Raw genomic sequence first — 20284 nt, 5'->3', positions numbered from 1 at the left:
GAGTCCATGTGACCCATCCAATTTATGGTGGTTATGATTTTTTTGTATAAAGCACAATTATTTCCAAATTCCTTTGTTGATGCTTTTTACTCCTTTCTTCATCACCCCACGTCTTGGCTATTCATTAAACTGAATTGTGGGTGTGGTGAGGGGTGTATTTATAGGCATTTTGAGGTTTGGGAAACTTTGCCCCTCCTGGTAGGATTGTATATCCTATACGTCATTAGCTCATGGACTCTTGTCAATATGAAAGAAATTAATTTATCAGGTAAATTCTTACATAAATTATGTTTTTCTGCTGAAAAAATTAATCCACAACCCAAAATATAAGTTTATTCTCATAAATGAAAAGAAAAAACTTAAAAACATAAGCAGAGGAATCAAACTGAAACAGCTGCCTGAAGAACTTTTCTACCAAAAACTGCTTCCGAGGAAGCAAATACATCAAATCGGTAGGATTTAGTAAATGTATGCAAAGAAGACCAAGTTGCTGCCTTGCAAATCTGATCAACTGAAGCTTCATTCTTAAAAGCCCACGAAGTGGAAACTGATGTAGTAGAATGAGCTGTGATTCTCTGAGGCGGGGCCTGACCCGACTCCAAATAAGCCTGATGAATCAAAAGCTTTAACCAAGATGCCAATGAAAAGGCAGAAGCCTTCTGACCTTTCCTAGAACCAGAAAAGGCAACAAATAGACTAGAAGTCTTCCTGAAATCTTTAGTATCTTCAACATAATATTTCAAAGCTCCATAGGAGGCAAAGTTTGTAAAACTGAATTGTGGGTGTGGTGAGGGGTGTATTTATAGGCATTTTGAGGTTTGGGAAACTTTGCCCCTCCTGGTAGGATTGTATATCCCATACGACACTAGCTCATGGACTCTTGACAATTACATGAAAAAAATTTGGGTTCAGTGTCCCTTTAATAATATTCGCCATCTTTACGGGAACTGCGACAGTTTTTGGTACAACCCTGTCCTCATAGACCTTATTTAATTTAGGGATCAAAGGTTCCTCAGGCAATTTGGGCTCTAGAACCTCTAACGTAGCCAAAACTTTCTTCAACAGGAAGCGTAAATGCTCAATCCTAAATCTGAAGTCTGGTTCCTCCGCAGCTGGAGGTTTAGAGGCAGAAGATTCCGACCCAGAAAAAGCGCCCTCTGAAGTATCAGAGGCGCCCTCATCATCGGATAATCTTGTATCAGATAAATCCAATAAACTAGTTGATGACCCCTGGGAAGGATAGCAATATTTGACCTTTCGCTTGTGCTTAGCAGGGCAAAGTAAAGCACTAAAGGCCGCAGACACCGTCGTTTGTAACTGCTCAGTAAAGTCTGGAGGTAAAAGGCTCCCTCCAGATGGAAGATTAGGAGTGCTACGGGAAGCTGCATGAGTATTAGATGACTGTAGGGTGCACACATCACGGGACGAAGACTCCTCAGAGGTGGACGGCTCAGTGGTATCAAACATATTAACCTTCTTTGACATGATAACTTTATCAAGGCATGTGGAACATAGTTGAGCAGACGGGTATACCGCGGCCTCCTCACAATATAGACAGGTATTAGACTTGGGTAAAGAGGGAGTACCCTGTAACGCATCAGAATCCTCCATAGCTTGTCAAGACTCATTGCTTAGGAGCTGTTAATACAAGTCTGGATGGGTTTGCAGAAAGACTCTCCCTGCATCTCCAGACTCTAACATTCGTCAATGCTCTCAATGAGAGGCTGACAAGACTACTTAAATCTCCAGTCCCATTTTGAAGGCTAGATACCCTTCATGAGAAACTACTCTGAATCTTCTGACACTTCTCTGTCAACCTCCTGTGACGAAAGGCAAAGAATGATTAGGATATGAGGGAAGTAGGGGGAGTATTTAGACCTTTGGCTGGGGTGTCAGCCTCCTCCTGGTGGCCAGGTTCAGTATTCCCAACAGTAAGGAATGATGCCGTGGACTCTCCTCATATTAAGAAGGAAAAGAAATATGGGAAGACTCCATGGGCCTTTTCCTTTTTATCTGCTGACAAAAACAAAATTTATGCTTACCTGATAAATTTATTTATTTCTTGACACAGTGAGTCCACGGATCATCATAATTACTGTTGGGAATATCACTCCTGCTGGTCAGGAGTGATATTCCCAACAGTAATTATGATTATCCGTGGATTCACTGTGTCATTAGAAAGAAATGTTGCTATACTAATTTATATTTCTTTACGGTCTAACAGATATTGCTAACAGTTATAGTACACACTTCTGTTGGCGTTGCAGAAATGCAAAATGATTTTACTTAGAGCTTACACGTCCTTTAATGCATTAAATTACTTACTGGTAAAATCTGAAAATGCTTTATTTTCTGATGGTGACACATTGTGAGCACAAATGCCTTTGGATTACTTTGGCTGTCTCTAAGTAGGAATAGCCTGCAAAGGGAAGGAATAATAATTCTATTACTGATCAAAACATTTTCATTTTAAAGGACCATTAAATACAGTAGAATTGTATAATTAACAAGTACATAATAAAGACAATGCAATAACACTGTCAGGAAAAAAACTTTTATTTAAAATTCAAATGTATTTGCCCCTTATTTTGCCGCCCCCCCCTGTATCATGTGACAGCCATTATTCAATTACAAACTAGTAGACATATACATTGAACATGTGCACATGTAGCCTCAGAAAGTGTGAATATAAAAAAACAAATTATGCTTACCTGATAATTTCATTTCCATCGAGGGGAGGAGAGTCCACAGCTTCATTCATCACTATTGGGAATTAAGAACCTGGCCACCAGGAGGAGGCAAAGACACCCCAGCCAAAGGCTCAAATACCTTCCCCACTTCCCTCATCCCCCAGTCATTCTGCCGAGGGAACCAGGAACCAGAAAAAAGGTGCCAAAAGATGAACAAATTTAGGGCCGCCCAACGGAGATATGTGCGGGAGCAGTGGACTCTCCTCCCCTCGATGGAAATTAAATCAGGCAAGCATAATTTATGTTTTCCATCTAAAGGGGAGGAGAGTCCACAGCTTCATTCATTACTATTAGGAACATATACCCAAGCTCTAGAGGACACTGAATGAAACAGGGAGGGTAAAAGGCGGACCCTAGTCGGCGGGCACCACAGCCTGCAAAACCTCTCCCAAAAAGAGGTGAGATCTCTCACACACTCTAGAAAGGCCTCTCTCTTCTCTGGTCTTGAAGACAGGTTTGACAGGAAGAATCTGCCCTCGGGCGGATGGGATCTGAACCCTATCCTGTAACCCTGGGAGACCACTTCTAGAATCCAAGGGTCCTGAACGTCCTGCAACCATGCCTCTGAGAATAGAGATAATCTGCCCCCTGTGTGATCCGGAGACCGGTCGGGGGCCGCCCCTTCATGCCGATTTTGTTTTGGCGGGCTTCTTGCTCTGCTTAGACTTGTTCCAAGATTGAGCCGGCTTCCAAAATCCCTTGGACTGGTCCGCTTTAGCAGCGGGCTGCTGGTGCTGGGCCTTGTCTGCATGAAAGGGACAAAAAGTTGATCCTTTAGGCTTAGCCTTTTTATCCTGTGGTAGGAAAGCTCCCTTGCCTCCCGTAACCGTGGATATAATCTAATTCAATCCTGGACCGAACAGGATCTTTTCTTGAAAAGGCAAGGACAACAGCCTCGCCTTAGAGGTCATGTCCACAGACCAAGATTTTAGCCACAGAGCACTGTGCGCTAAAACAGAAAAACCTGACACCTTAGCATTCAGGCGAATAATTTGCATATTGGCATCACAGAATTGACGATCTTCAGCACCTTAATCTTCTCCTGTATCTCGATGGATGTCTCCCGCTCGACCATTTCACACAGGGATTCACACCAATATGTCACAGCTCCAGCGACTGCCGCAACGGCCGCTGCTGGCTGAAAAACAAACCCTGTGTGCTGAAACATCTTTCTCAGCATGTTTTCCAGTTTTTTATGCATGGGCTCTTTAAACAACGAACTATCCTCAAGGGGAATAGTCGTCTGCTTCGCGAGCGTAGAGATAGCCCCATACACCTTAGGGATGGTCTCCCACAGCTCAAGCTGAGAGTCCGGAATGGGGAACAGTTTTTTTAAAAGGAAGAAGGGGAAAAGGAAGAACCTAATTGCTCCCATTCATTCTTAACAATATTAGCCATCTTAACAGGAACCGGGAAAGATTGAGGTACTACCCTGTCCTCGTATACCTTGTCAAGCTTAGGAATTGCAGGTTCCTCCGGTATCTTAGGTTCCGGAACCTCCAGAGTAGCAAGCACCTGCCATAGCAGAAAGCACAAGTTCTCCCTCCTAAACCTATAACCAGGCTCCTCCGCCACCGGAGGTTTAGATGACACGGACTCCGACCCAGAAGGGGCCTCCTCCGAAGAGTTGGAGTGGGCCTTGTCCTCGTATAGAACCTCTGGATATCCCATCGGCGAGGAAAAACCCTGGACCGGGCCGCTATGATAAACCCTACGCTTGAGTTTAGCAGAACATGGTAAGGCATGGATCACTTTCGAAACCGCTGATTCCAGTTGGTCCGCAAAGTCTGATGGCCAACGAATCTCTCCCGAAGGAGTAACGGTTGGACCCCGGGGCGCTGCATGTGCAGTCGGAAAAGAATGTAGGGAAAGCACCTCCCGGGACGAAGAACCCTTTAGATGTTATAACTTTATCAAGGCATGTGGAACATAGTTGAGCAGGCTGATCTACCAGAACCTCCTCACAATAAATACAGGAATGAGACTTTATTAAGGAAGGAGAGCCTCCATCGCTTGCGTGCTTGGTTATACAAACTTTATTAAAAAGGCACCTTTATACCACCAATGGCCGGGGCACTCACCACCTCCTAGAAACCGCTATGTCTCCTGCGCCACAGATCAACAGGAGGGATAGATAGCCTCACCCAGTCACATGGAATGACTGGCAGGGCCGCCCCTGCACTAGGGAAAAACGCGTAAAAAAAACGGCCGCGCAAGTTTCCGCAAGTAACCTGAAAGTTCCACACTTTACCAGAACCTCATCTAGCACATAACGCAGCAATGACACAATAAACCACATCATGTATAACCCCCCCTGTTCAATAATCCCCCTTCCAGGAGTATTAACCCTTGATTCTGAAAAGATAAAAAGGTGCCACACGGTTACTCTGTTTTCTATGTTATCATTATGAATAAAAAATGAAACTATCTTACAAGAATCTACGCCGTGGAACAGGTTAGTAGCCTCGCTCCTGACATGGACTTGAGTGAAGAAAGCAGGCAGCGAAACTCGTCAACGATGAATGCTTATGGAGCTGTTAATATGAGTCGGGATGGTTTCGCAGAAAGACACTCCCTGCACCTCCGGACTCTAACTTTCATCCATGCTCTCACTGAGAGGCTGACAGAACTACTTAAAACTCCAGTCCCACTGCGAAGAGTACTACCCTCCAAAAGAGACTACTCCAAAACTCCTGCACTCCTCTGCCATCCTCCTGTGACGAAAGGCAAAGAATGATTGGGGGATGAGGGAAGTGGGTGAGATATTTGAGCCTTTGGCTGGGGTGTCTTTGCCTCCTCCTGGTGGCCAGGTTCTCAATTCCCAATAGTAATGAATGAAGCCATGGACTCTCCTCCCTTTTAGATGGAAAGACTGCAAAAATTGATAATGGAAGTAAATTGGAACGTCTTTTAAAACTGCATGCTCTTTCTGAAATTCTTACCTAAATCTCAGTGAAGTATTGTGCATTATTATTTTATACAAATAATGTTGTTTTCTTACCCATCCACAAGCCCTTGTTGTTTAATGATTGTTTGGGATTCCTCTCGAGAGATTCTGCCATGGAACCAGTGCTGTGTCCTATGAATTACTAGATAGCAAAAGGAAGACCGATAAGGTATCAGAAATCTCATCTAAAAGATAAAAAATATCTAAAGTGCCGTTACATAAAGCAAACAAGATTCATACACATTATTATAAAGAAAATACCAATAATTCTTAGCTTAAATAGTGTATGATGCTGTACAGCATTTCAGGGTTTTCTAACCTTTAATGTCTTCCCTTTCTGTCAGCCAAACACAAATGATTGGTTAATTGAGGCAATACATAATTTAGCATTTCATATTCAAAAAATAATATCAGGTAACCAATAGAGTAACAAGACTTTGGGGCCGATTTATCAATGTCTGGCGTACATTATACGCTGTCAGCATTTAACATTGCACAAGCAGTTCTGGTGAACTGCTTGTGCAATGCCGCCACCTGCAGATTCGCAGCCAATCAGCCGCTAGCAGGGGTATCAATCAACCCAATCGTATTTGATCGGGCGGATTGCTGCAGCAAAGGAGCAGCGGAAACAGGGGTATTCAGCCCTTGATAAAATCGGCCCCTTTGTCTTTATCCAATTAACTTTGAGCGTAAGGTAAAAAACAGAATTTATGTTTACCTGATAAATTACTTTCTCCAACGGTGTGTCCGGTCCACGGCGTCATCCTTACTTGTGGGATATTCTCTTCCCCAACAGGAAATGGCAAAGAGCCCAGCAAAGCTGGTCACATGATCCCTCCTAGGCTCCGCCTACCCCAGTCATTCGACCGACGTTAAGGAGGAATATTTGCATAGGAGAAACCATATGGTACCGTGGTGACTGTAGTTAAAGAAAATAAATTATCAGACCTGATTAAAAAAACCAGGGCGGGCCGTGGACCGGACACACCGTTGGAGAAAGTAATTTATCAGGTAAACATAAATTCTGTTTTCTCCAACATAGGTGTGTCCGGTCCACGGCGTCATCCTTACTTGTGGGAACCAATACCAAAGCTTTAGGACACGGATGAAGGGAGCAAATCAGGTCACCTAAATGGAAGGCACCACGGCTTGCAAAACCTTTCTCCCAAAAATAGCCTCAGAAGAAGCAAAAGTATCAAACTTGTAAAATTTGGTAAAAGTGTGCAGTGAAGACCAAGTCGCTGCCCTACATATCTGATCAACAGAAGCCTCGTTCTTGAAGGCCCATGTGGAAGCCACAGCCCTAGTGGAATGAGCTGTGATTCTTTCGGGAGGCTGCCGTCCGGCAGTCTCGTAAGCCAATCTGATGATGCTTTTAATCCAAAAAGAGAGAGAGGTAGAAGTTGCTTTTTGACCTCTCCTTTTACCGGAATAAACAACAAACAAGGAAGATGTTTGTCTAAAATCCTTTGTAGCATCTAAATAGAATTTTAGAGCGCGAACAACATCCAAATTGTGCAACAAACGTTCCTTCTTTGAAACTGGTTTCGGACACAGAGAAGGTACGATAATCTCCTGGTTAATGTTTTTGTTAGAAACAACTTTTGGAAGAAAACCAGGTTTAGTACGTAAAACCACCTTATCTGCATGGAACACCAGATAAGGAGGAGAACACTGCAGAGCAGATAATTCTGAAACTCTTCTAGCAGAAGAAATTGCAACTAAAAACAAAACTTTCCAAGATAATAACTTAATATCAACGGAATGCAAGGGTTCAAACGGAACCCCCTGAAGAACTGAAAGAACTAAATTGAGACTCCAAGGAGGAGTCAAAGGTTTGTAAACAGGCTTAATTCTAACCAGAGCCTGAACAAAGGCTTGAACATCTGGCACAGCGGCCAGCTTTTTGTGAAGTAACACAGACAAGGCAGAATCTGTCCCTTCAGGGAACTTGCAGATAATCCTTTTTCCAATCCTTCTTGAAGGAAGGATAGAATCCTAGGAATCTTAACCTTGTCCCAAGGGAATCCTTTAGATTCACACCAACAGATATATTTTTTCCAAATTTTGTGGTAAATCTCTCTAGTTACGGGCTTTCTGGCCTGAACAAGAGTATCGATAACAGAATCTGAGAATCCTCGCTTCGATAAGATCAAGCGTTCAATCTCCAAGCAGTCAGCTGGAGTGAAACCAGATTCGGATGTTCGAACGGACCCTGAACAAGAAGGTCTCGTCTCAAAGGTAGCTTCCAAGGAGGAGCCGATGACATATTCACCAGATCTGCGTACCAAGTCCTGCGTGGCCACGCAGGAGCTATCAAGATCACCGACGCCCTCTCCTGATTGATCCTGGCTACCAGCCTGGGGATGAGAGGAAACGGCGGGAACACATAAGCTAGTTTGAAGGTCCAAGGTGCTACTAGTGCATCCACTAGAGCCGCCTTGGGATCCCTGGATCTGGACCCGTAGCAAGGAACTTTGAAGTTCTGACGAGAGGCCATCAGATCCATGTCTGGAATGCCCCACAGCTGAGTGACTTGGGCAAAGATTTCCGGATGGAGTTCCCACTCCCCCGGATGCAATGTCTGACGACTCAGAAAATCCGCTTCCCAATTTTCCACTCCTGGGATGTGGATAGCAGACAGGTGGCAGGAGTGAGACTCCGCCCATAGAATGATTTTGGTCACTTCTTCCATCGCCAGGGAACTCCTTGTTCCCCCCTGATGGTTGATGTACGCAACAGTTGTCATGTTGTCTGATTGAAACCGTATGAACTTGGCCCTCGCTAGCTGAGGCCAAGCCTTGAGAGCATTGAATATCGCTCTCAGTTCCAGAATATTTATCGGTAGAAGAGATTCTTCCCGAGACCAAAGACCCTGAGCTTTCAGGGATCCCCAGACCGCGCCCCAGCCCATCAGACTGGCGTCGGTCGTGACAATGACCCACTCTGGTCTGCGGAATGTCATCCCTCGTGACAGGTTGTCCAGGGACAGCCACCAACGGAGTGAGTCTCTGGTCCTCTGATTTACTTGTATCTTCGGAGACAAGTCTGTATAGTCCCCATTCCACTGACTGAGCATGCACAGTTGTAATGGTCTTAGATGAATGCGTGCAAAAGGAACTATGTCCATTGCCGCTACCATCAACCCAATCACTTCCATGCACTGAGCTATGGAAGGAAGAGGAACGGAATGAAGTATCCGACAAGAGTCTAGAAGTTTTGTTTTTCTGGCCTCTGTCAGAAAAATCCTCATTTCTAAGGAGTCTATTATTGTTCCCAAGAAGGGAACCCTTGTTGACGGAGATAGAGAACTCTTTTCCACGTTCACTTTCCATCCGTGAGATCTGAGAAAGGCCAGGACAATGTCCGTGTGAGCCTTTGCTTGAGGAAGGGACGACGCTTGAATCAGAATGTCGTCCAAGTAAGGTACTACAGCAATGCCCCTTGGTCTTAGCACAGCTAGAAGGGACCCTAGTACCTTTGTGAAAATCCTTGGAGCAGTGGCTAATCCGAAAGGAAGCGCCACGAACTGGTAATGTTTGTCCAGGAATGCGAACCTCAGGAACCGATGATGTTCCTTGTGGATAGGAATATGTAGATACGCATCCTTTAAATCCACCGTGGTCATGAATTGACCTTCCTGGATGGAAGGAAGAATAGTTCGAATGGTTTCCATCTTGAACGATGGAACCTTGAGAAACTTGTTTAAGATCTTGAGATCTAAGATTGGTCTGAACGTTCCCTCTTTTTTGGGAACTTATAAACAGATTGGAGTAGAACCCCATCCCTTGTTCTCTTAATGGAACGGGATGAATCACTCCCATTTTTAACAGGTCTTCTACACAATGTAAGAATGCCAGTCTTTTTATGTGGTCTGAAGACAACTGAGACCTGTGGAACCTCCCCCTTGGGGGAAGTCCCTTGAATTCCAGAAGATAACCTTGGGAGACTATTTCTAGCGCCCAAGGATCCAGAACATCTCTTGCCCAAGCCTGAGCGAAGAGAGAGAGTCTGCCCCCCACCAGATCCGGTCCCGGATCGGGGGCCAACATTTCATGCTGTCTTGGTAGCAGTGGCAGGTTTCTTGGCCTGCTTTCCCTTGTTCCAGCCTTGCATTGGTCTCCAAGCTGGCTTGGCTTGAGAAGTATTACCCTCTTGCTTAGAGGACGTAGCACTTTGGGCTGGTCCGTTTCTACGAAAGGGACGAAAATTAGGTTTATTCTTTGCCTTGAAAGGCCGATCCTGAGGAAGGGCGTGGCCCTTACCCCCAGTGATATCCGAGATAATCTCTTTCAAGTCAGGGCCAAACAGCGTTTTCCCCTTGAAAGGAATGTTAAGTAACTTGTTCTTGGAAGACGCATCAGCCGACCAAGATTTCAACCAAAGCGCTCTGCGCGCCACAATAGCAAACCCAGAATTCTTAGCCGCTAACCTAGCCAATTGCAAAGTGGCGTCTAGGGTGAAAGAATTAGCCAATTTGAGAGCATTGATTCTGTCCATAATCTCCTCATAAGGAGGAGAATCACTGTCGACCGCCTTTATCAGCTCATCGAACCAGAAACATGCGGCTGTAGCGACAGGGACAATGCATGAAATTGGTTGTAGAAGGTAACCCTGCTGAACAAACATCTTTTTAAGCAAACCTTCTAATTTTTTATCCATAGGATCTTTGAAAGCACAACTATCCTCTATGGGTATAGTGGTGCGTTTGTTTAAAGTGGAAACCGCTCCCTCGACCTTGGGGACTGTCTGCCATAAGTCCTTTCTGGGGTCGACCATAGGAAACAATTTTTTAAATATGGGGGGAGGGACGAAAGGAATACCGGGCCTTTCCCATTCTTTAGTAACAATGTCCGCCACCCGCTTGGGTATAGGAAAAGCTTCTGGGAGCCCCGGCACCTCTAGGAACTTGTCCATTTTACATAGTTTCTCTGGGATGACCAACTTGTCACAATCATCCAGAGTGGATAATACCTCCTTAAGCAGAATGCGGAGATGTTCCAACTTAAATTTAAATGCAATCACATCAGGTTCAGCTTGTTGAGAAATGTTCCCTGAATCAGTAATTTCTCCCTCAGACAAAACCTCCCTGGCCCCATCAGACTGAGTTAGGGGCCCTTCAGAAATATTAATATCAGCGTCGTCATGCTCTTCAGTATCTAAAACAGAGCAGTCGCGCTTACGCTGATAAGTGTTCATTTTGGCTAAAATGTTTTTGACAGAATTATCCATTACAGCCGTTAATTGTTGCATAGTAAGGAGTATTGGCGCGCTAGATGTACTAGGGGCCTCCTGAGTGGGCAAGACTTGTGTAGACGAAGGAGGGAATGATGCAGTACCATGCTTACTCCCCTCACTTGAGGAATCATCTTGGGCATCATTGTCATTGTCACATAAATCACATTTATTTAAATGAATAGGAATTCTGGCTTCCCCACATTCAGAACACAGTCTATCTGGAAGTTCAGACATGTTAAACAGGCATAAACTTGATAACAAGTACAAAAAACGTTTTAAAATAAAACCGTTACTGTCACTTTAAATTTTAAACTGAACACACTTTATTACTGCAAATGCGAAAAAAACTCTAAGCCATCTCCGTGGAGATGTTGCCTGTACAACGGCAAAGAGAATGACTGGGGTAGGCGGAGCCTAGGAGGGATCATGTGACCAGCTTTGCTGGGCTCTTTGCCATTTCCTGTTGGGGAAGAGAATATCCCACAAGTAAGGATGACGCCGTGGACCGGACACACCTATGTTGGAGAAATATTGAGTATTTCTAGAGGATAGAGGGAACCAACATACGGCCAGATTGGTTTGGCAGACTAGGAATGATAATATTGTACCGATGCTTAAAATGATAATCGTCATTGTCCTCAATATAAGGTGGTAGCAAAAAAACTCGGGAAATCATATGAGCTAATTTATCACATAACTTCTTACAAATACACACACACACCTTTATTTTTAATGACAGACTAAATCCTCCTCAGCATGGAGGATACCGGAGTTGTTCTGCCATTCATCATAGATTTTATTTTTTGCTGCTCTTTGCTGGAGGTTGCTCTACCTTTCTCTTAAAATACCCCAAAGCTGTTCTATCTGATTCAAATCAGGCAACATACTTGGCAAGGTCCTAGTTTAATTTTTTTTTCTTCCTTAGAAACTCTTTAGTGATTTTGGCAGTGTGCATTGGATTGTTATGCTAGAATAGTTCTCTTCTGTAAAGCTTCTGGAGCCTGGGAGTCATCTTGTCCGCAGTATTTTGGTATTACTACAGGCATTCATGGTGCCATATATAAATGTCATCTCCCCAAAACCATTTGCAGTCATGCAGCCCCATATCATCACACTCCTTCCTCCATGTTTCACTGTTGGGCTGTGCATTAACTGTGTTGGTCCTGGCCAGGTTAACAAACCATGCTGGACCCCATCTGGGTTAAACAAATTTGTCACATCTGACCAAAGAATGTGCTCCCAATATTCATCAGGCTTCTTTTCATGCCTGATGTCTGTCACAGAAACTCTGATTTCCAATGATAACTCCTAAACCAGGTCTGAAGCACTTGTCAGTCTGTTTTCCTGAGCTAGGGTGTCAGGTGTCATTTTAGGAGGATGGCACTATGGCTCGTTCTATACCTCCTGACTACTGCAACTGTGTTTTGACTGATTTTTGGTCACTGATCTTCCTGTATCCTTTTCCATCTTTGTGATGCCTCATAATCCGATTTTTTAATTCCTCTGGCAATTCTTTTCTATGTGGAGCCATGATGTAGGCATGCAGATAGACACAGCCCATAGGTCCAAAACTAAGAAAGTTCTGGTGCTCAGAGATCATTTTATATCTATGTTCATGCAGTTAAGCAAATTGGAAATAACAGGAACTCAATTTTGTTTCAATAATCACAGGTTTTCTAACTTGCTCCCAGTGATCACAGGTATATTCATTGATATACATATATTTTTTTATAATTTTCTATTTTTCTTTTCCTTACACTGTTAAAAAAACACAACACAACAAAACAAAACTAACTTACCTGTGCTGAGTGTGGAGGGATGAAGTGGACTTTGGCTACCCAAAACATTTATACGTGTGCTGCGTTTCTAAAAGACAAAATTATTTTACCTTTTGTAATACATTAGATGATAGTTTTTATATTACACCTACATTATTCTTAGGTAGTTTTATTCTTCCAAAAGTATGAAAATCACTAGCACTATGAAACGAATATTTGGTTTAATAAAACAAAAAACTTCCAGTGTTGTCTTTTGTGCGAAAAGGTGGGCAACTCAGATTTTCCTTTGATGATATTTACCCTCCAAGCATGCACTTCTTCCATTGCAGCAGTCTGTGCTTCCACTGGATTATCAATGACCCTTCCCGTTTGCCCAGAAAAATCCATTGCAACCAGTGAATTTTCAGATACACTCCTCTGGGGGAAAGAAAAGAAACAAAAAAGAGAAAAAGGCGGAAAATTTCTTTGTCATTTTCTTTTTCTTGCACAAATGAAATGAAGTTTAAAAAAAAAAAAGTTAAAATCAATTTTAATGAATAATACATATTGCAATGATTTCTGTTAAGTACATACCACTGCTTAGTGCTTATTGATTACATCAATGAAACAGACTTTCATATCCCTTTAAAAACATGTCACTAAAAATGGGCGCTTGTGTGTGCGATATATAATCTACTTCATGGCAATACTAAGCTTTGGTTGGTAAACGCCGCAGGGTGGTGCCAAGCTGTGGTTGGTATATACACCATATGGTAGTGCCAAGCTGTGGTTGGTATATATATATCATATGGTAGTGCCAAGCTGTGGTTGGTATATATACCATATGGTAGTGCCAAGCTGTGGCTAGTATATACCACATGGTAGTGCTAAACTTTGGCTGGTATATACCATATGGTAGTGCTAAGCTTATATATACCATATGGTAGTGCTAAGCTTTGACTGGTATATACCATATGGTAGTGCTAAGCTTTGGCTGGTATATACCATATGGTAGTGCTAAAGCTTTGACTGGTATATACCATATGGTAGTGCTAAGCTTTGACTGGTATATACCATATGGTAGTGCTAAAGCTTTGGCTGGTATATACCATATGGTAGTGCTAAAGCTTTGGCTGGTATATACCATATGGTATTGCTAAAGCTTTGGCTGGTATATACCATATGGTATTGCTAAAGCTTTGGCTGGTATATACCATATGGTATTGCTAAAGCTTTGACTGGTATATACCATATGGTATTGCTAAAGCTTTGACTGGTATATACCATATGGTATTGCTAAAGCTTTGACTGGTATATACCATATGGTATTGCTAAAGCTTTGACTGGTATATACCATATGGTAGTGCTAAAGCTTTGACTGGTATATACCATATGGTAGTGCTAAAGCTTTGACTGGTATATACCATATGGTAGTGCTAAAGCTTTGACTGGTATATACCATATGGTAGTGCTAAGCTTTGGCTGGTGTATACCATATGGTAGTGCTAGGCTTTGGCTGGTGTATACCACATGGTAGTGCTAAGCTTTTTCAAGAAGCAAAGGCAGCTATTTCAAATAATAAAGTAAAGGTAAATGAGCCATTTCTAAACAATTTAATTCGCTCCAGCTGGTGAAATGGATTATTTGGCACATAATATTTTTATTATAGTACAATGCCCCTTTAAATGGACATAAAACCAAAATATTTTCTTTTTATGATTGAGAGCATACAATTTTTAAAAAGTTTTCACTTCTATTACCAAATTAACTTAGTTTTCAAGGTATTCTTTGTTGAAGAAATATCTAGATAGATAGCGTGCACATTTCTGGAGCAGTATTTAACAGGAAACACTTCTGTCATTCCTACTGTTCTACAACATCTATAACAGTTCTAAAATTGATCCCAGTCATGTGCATGCTCCTATGCCTTCCTACCTCCTTTTCAACCAAGGATACCAATAGAACAAAGTAAATGTTTTTATTTATTTTTACAGTTTACACTATCTGAATTACATTTTTTGAAGGTTGTATGTCATTTTAAAAATTTGCAGTGTAACGAACTTGAGTCTAGGTACTGCTTGAACTGCTTAAGTGTACTGCCATTAGCATCCAACCACTTGGCACCATTTTTAAGCCTGGTTCAACCAATCAGAAGCCATTTTATCCACTACCACACACACCATGTTTCCAGCTGTCTGCTTTCCCGAGGCCTTCTTTTAAGTGACTTTATGTTGTGTGCACAACTAAAACTTTTTGTAGAAAGTGAGAATCAATAGGGTAGTTTGCACGAGAACGCTCAGAAGCAATTTGCGAGTGTGGAGTTATAATGCATGTGCACTATAAAACACAGATCACATAACTTATTACAGAAAGCCATTTTAAGACTATAGCTGAAAATAGCAATACATTAAAGGGAACCACAACACCTGCTTGAAATATTTTAAACCAACTTTTTCTCATTATGCAAAATATACTGACTTTAATTCTGTATGCAGTTTTCATCTTACTGCATTCTTTTGTAGGTAAAAGCTTTACCATTTAAACATTGCTCTGCAGCCTTGTACTTGCAAAGTAAGCTGCCATATTGCAACGCACGTTCCACAACAGTGGGTCACGTGATGCACACGGCACCTTCTATTTCTAAAGGAAGCAGATTGAGCCCTGCAGTGTCTTAGAAGAACGCTTCAGGCAGACAGGCACTGTTATGTTTATAAATAGCACACGCAAGGAAGGAAGGGGGAGGAGAAGAATGCACAGGGGGAGGAGAGGAATGCACAGAGGGAAGAAAGTCTCCGGAGAAAGTATGTAGATGAATGCAAATGTCTCCTTACAATCTTATATGCAGAGTGTTTGCTTTATTTCCTCCCTCTCCTCCCCCTCACAATTGCTTCCCTGCTCGTGCTATTTTTAAACATACCAGTGCCTGTCTGCCTGAAGCCGTTCTTCTTAGACACTGCAGATCTCAATCTGCTTCCTTTAGAAATAGAAGGTGCCGTGTGCATCACGTGACCCACTGTTGTGGAACTAACTGCAATATGGCAGCTTACATTGCAGGTACTAGGCTGAAGAGCAACGTTTAAATTATAAATCTTTTATCTACAACAGAATGCAGTAAGATGAAAATACTGCATACAGAATAGTTTGTTAGTTTATTTTGCACAATTAAAAAAAAAGTTAGTTTAAAACATGTCAAGCAGGTGTTGTGGTTCCCTTTAAACTTTATTGTGGTGATCTATTGCCACTTCATAATTAGTACAAATATTATGGTAACTTACCACAGGGGCAGAGAAGTTTGGCTGCAAGTTTATTTTCTGTTGGGGAATTCGGAAACTCTGGTAAAGCAGTGCCCCATACTGTAGGGAGAAAATACATAAAGATTTATTTTAAAAGAGCTGCTGGTGCAACGCCGCCCCCTGCAGACTCGCAGCCAATCGGCCGCCAGCAGGAAGGTGTCAATCAACCCGATCGTACTCGATCGGGTTGTATTGTGGCGATTCCTGTCTGCCTCATCAGAGCAGGCAGACAGGGTTATGGAGCAGCGGTCTTTAACCCGCTGCTCCATAACTTGTGTTTCTGGCGAGTCTGATAAAAGGTCCATACAGAGCTTGATAAACGGGCCCCTATGGCAGCAGTGCCTACAACAATGTTTAACATCGCTACAACCATTGTTACAGGCATATAGTGCTAAAGACAGCAAATCAGATATTAGAAACATTAGCAGCAAGCAATGCACTGAACCTCAGATATAGAAATAAGCAGACACATTAGCAGTATTTAGAAAAATGTACAACATTGTATTACACAGAAAGACTCAAATCTGAGGATCTAACCCCACAAGGAGTCCACCCAGGGAAAACATTTCTACTAACTTATAACTGAAGACAGTGCCTATGGCACCAATCTAACAGCAATATGGGTATAATACCAGAGCAGTAAAAAGTGTACTGAACCCTTAAGCCAGTCTGCACCATTACAGAACTAATACTGTGAAGTACAAAGTAAACTTCTTACACAGACTAAAGGATGTGTTGTAAAACGTTCGACAAGAGATATGCAAACACATGAAACCCCCCCCAAAAAAATATACTTTTAATTCTATATTTCCCTACAATGCACCAAAACATTTTCTTCTGAACTGAGAAAAAACATAATTTATGTAAGAACTTACCTGATAAATTCATTTCTTTCATATTAGCAAGAGTCCATGAGCTAGTGACGTATGGGATATACATTCCTACCAGGAGGGGCAAAGTTTCCCAAACCTTAAAATGCCTATAAATACACCCCTCACCACACCCACAAATCAGTTTAACGAATAGCCAAGAAGTGGGGTGATAAGAAAGGAGCGAAAGCATAAAAAAAATAAGGAATTGGAATAATTGTGCTTTATACAAAAAAATCATAACCACCACAAAAAAGGGGTGGGCCTCATGGACTCTTGCTAATATGAAAGAAATGAATTTATCAGGTAAGTTCTTACATAAATTATGTTTTCTTTCATGTAATTAGCAAGAGTCCATGAGCTAGTGACGTATGGGATAATAAATACCCAAGATGTGGAACTTCCACGCAAGAGTCACTAGAGAGGGAGGGATAAAAACATAATTTATGCTTACCTGATAAATTTATTTCTCTTGTAGTGTGTTCAGTCCACGGGTCATCCATTACTTATGGGATATATTCTCCTTCCCAACAGGAAGTTGCAAGAGGATCACCCAAGCAGAGCTGCTATATAGCTCCTCCCCTCACATGTCATATCCAGTCATTCGACCGAAACAAGATGAGAAAGGAGAAACTATAGGGTGCAGTGGTGACTGGAGTTATAATTTAAAATTTAGAACCTGCCTCAAAAAAGACAGGGCGGGCCGTGGACTGAACACACTACAAGAGAAATACATTTATCAGGTAAGCATAAATTATGTTTTCTCTTGTTAAGTGTGTTCAGTCCACGGGTCATCCATTACTTATGGGATACCAATACCAAAGCTAAAGTACACGGATGATGGGAGGGACAAGGCAGGAACATTAAACAGAAGGAACCACTGGCTGAAGAACCTTTCTCCCAAAAACAGCCTCCGAAGAAGCAAAAGTGTCAAATTTGGAAAAAGTATGAAGTGAAGACCAAGTTGCAGCCTTGCAAATCTGTTCAACAGAGGCCTCATTCTTAAAGGCCCAGGTGGAAGCCACAGCTCTAGTGGAATGAGCTGTAATTCTTTCAGGAGGCTGCTGTCCAGCAGTCTCATAGGCTAAACGTATTATGCTACGAAGCCAAAAAGAGAGATAGGTAGCCGAAGCCTTTTGACCTCTCCTCTGTCCAGAATAAACGACAAACAGAGAAGAAGTTTGCCGAAAATTTTTAGTTGCCTGTAAGTAGAACTTCAAGGCACGGACCACGTCTAGATTATGCAAAAGACGTTCCTTCTTTGAAGAAGGATTAGGACATAATGATGGAACAACAATCTCTTGATTGATATTCCTGTTAGAAACAACCTTAGGTAAAAACCCAGGTTTAGTACGCAGGACTACCTTGTCTGAATGAAAGATCAGATAAGGAGAATCACAATGTAAGGCAGATAACTCAGACACTCTTCGAGCCGAGGAAATAGCCATCAAAAACAGAACTTTCCAAGATAAAAGCTTAATATCAATGGAATGAAGGGGTTCAAACGGAACACCCTGAAGAACTTTAAGAACCAAGTTTAAGCTCCACGGAGGAGCAACAGCTTTAAACACAGGCTTAATCCTAGCCAAAGCCTGACAAAAAGCCTGGACGTCTGGATTCTCTGCCAGACGCTTGTGTAAAAGAATAGACAGAGCAGAAATCTGTCCCTTTAGCGAACTAGCGGATAAACCCTTTTCTAAACCCTCTTGTAGAAAAGACAATATCCTAGGAATCCTAACCTTACTCCATGAGTAACTCTTGGATTCACACCAATATAAATATTTACGCCATATCTTATGGTAAATTTTTTCTGGTCACAGCTTTCCGAGCCTGTATTAATGTATCAATAACCGACTCCAAGAAACCACGCTTCGATAGAATCAAGCGTTCAATCTCCATGCAGTCAGCCTCAGAGAAATTAGGTTTGGATGGTTGAAAGGACCCTGAATTAGAAGGTCCTGCCTCAGAGGCAGAGACCATGGTGGACAGGACAACATGTCCACTAGGTCTGCATACCAGGTCCTGCGTGGCTACGCAGGCGCTATCAGAATCACCGATGCTCTCTCCTGTTTGATCTTGGCAATCAGTCGAGGCAGTAACGGAAAAGGTGGAAACACATAAGCCATGTTGAAAACCCAAGGGGCTGCTAGGGCATCTATCAGCACCGCTCCCGGGTCCCTGGACCTGGATCCGTAGCACGGAAGCTTGGCGTTCTGGCGAGATGCCATGAGATCCAGTTCCGGTTTGCCCCAACGAAGAATCAGTTGAGCAAATATCTCCGGATGAAGTTCCCACTCCCCTGGATGAAAAGTCTGGCGACTTAGAAAGTCCGCCTCCCAGTTCTCCACGCCTGGGATGTAGATCGCTGACAGGTGGCAAGAGTGAGACTCTGCCCAGCGAATTATCTTTGAGACTTCTAACATCGCTAGGGAACTCCTGGTTCCTCCTTGATGGTTGATGTAAGCTACAGTCGTGATGTTGTCCGACTGAAACCTGATGAACCTCAGAGAGCATTGAATATTGCTCTTAATTCCAGAATGTTTATTGGAAGGAGTTTCTCCTCCTGAGTCCACGATCCCTGAGCCTTTAGGAAGTTCCAGACTGCGCCCCAGCCTAGTAGGCTGGCATCTGTAGAATGTCGTCTAGGTACGGAGCCACCGCTATGCCTCGCGGTCTTAGTACAGCCAGAAGCAAGACCAGAACCTTTGTAAAAATTCTCGGAGCCGTAGCTAACCCGAAGGGAAGAGCTACAAACTGGTATTGCCTGTCTAGAAAGGCAAACCTTAGGTACCGATAATGATCTTTGTGAATCGGTATGTGAAGGTAGGCATCCTTTAAGTCCACTGTGGTCATATACTGACCCTCTTGGATCATGGGTAGGATGGTTCGAATGGTTTCCATCTTGAACGATGGAACCCTTAGGAATTTGTTTAAGATTTTTAGGTCTAAGATTGGCCTGAAGGCTCCCTCTTTTTTGGGAACCACAAACAGATTTGAGTAAAAACCTTGCCCTTGTTCCGTTCGCGGAACTGGGTGGATCACTCCCATCACTAAGAGGTCTTGTACACATTGTAGAAATGCCTCTTTCTTTACTAGGTTTGTTGATAACCTTGACAGATGAAACCTCCCTTGTGGAGGAGAAGTTTTGAAGTCCAGAAGGTATCCCTGAGATATAATCTCCAACGTCCAGGGATCCTGGACATCTCTTGCCCAAGCCTGGGCGAAGAGAGAAAGTCTGCCCCCCACTAGATCCGTCTCCGGAAAGGGGGCCCTGTCTTCATGCTGTCTTAGGGGCGGAAGTAGGCTTTCTGGCCTGCTTGCCCTTGTTCCATGACTGGTTGCCTTTCCAACCCTGTCTGTAACGAGCAGTAGTTCCATCCTGTTTTGGAGCGGAGGAAGTTGATGCTGCTCCTGCCTTGAAATTACGAAA

The 20284-nt window shown here is 42.9% G+C and overlaps 1 protein-coding gene across 1 annotated transcript in view; it reads right to left on the bottom strand.

Annotated features, from left to right (window-relative positions):
* GRB10 (growth factor receptor bound protein 10) overlaps positions 1-20284 on the bottom strand; it is a 647881-nt gene that overhangs the window by 12939 nt on the left and 614658 nt on the right. The window contains exons 10-14 of the mRNA XM_053714305.1: positions 15968-16045; positions 13014-13130; positions 12735-12801; positions 5752-5839; positions 2326-2419 (exon numbers count right to left, since the gene is read on the bottom strand). Coding sequence (XP_053570280.1) covers positions 2326-2419; positions 5752-5839; positions 12735-12801; positions 13014-13130; positions 15968-16045 — 444 coding nt within the window. The remainder of the gene's footprint in view (positions 1-2325; positions 2420-5751; positions 5840-12734; positions 12802-13013; positions 13131-15967; positions 16046-20284) is intronic.

The sequence above is a fragment of the Bombina bombina genome, chromosome 5, assembly GCF_027579735.1.
Source record: "Bombina bombina isolate aBomBom1 chromosome 5, aBomBom1.pri, whole genome shotgun sequence".
NCBI lineage: Eukaryota > Metazoa > Chordata > Amphibia > Anura > Bombinatoridae > Bombina > Bombina bombina.
This window is presented reverse-complemented; position numbering and strand designations above follow the sequence as displayed.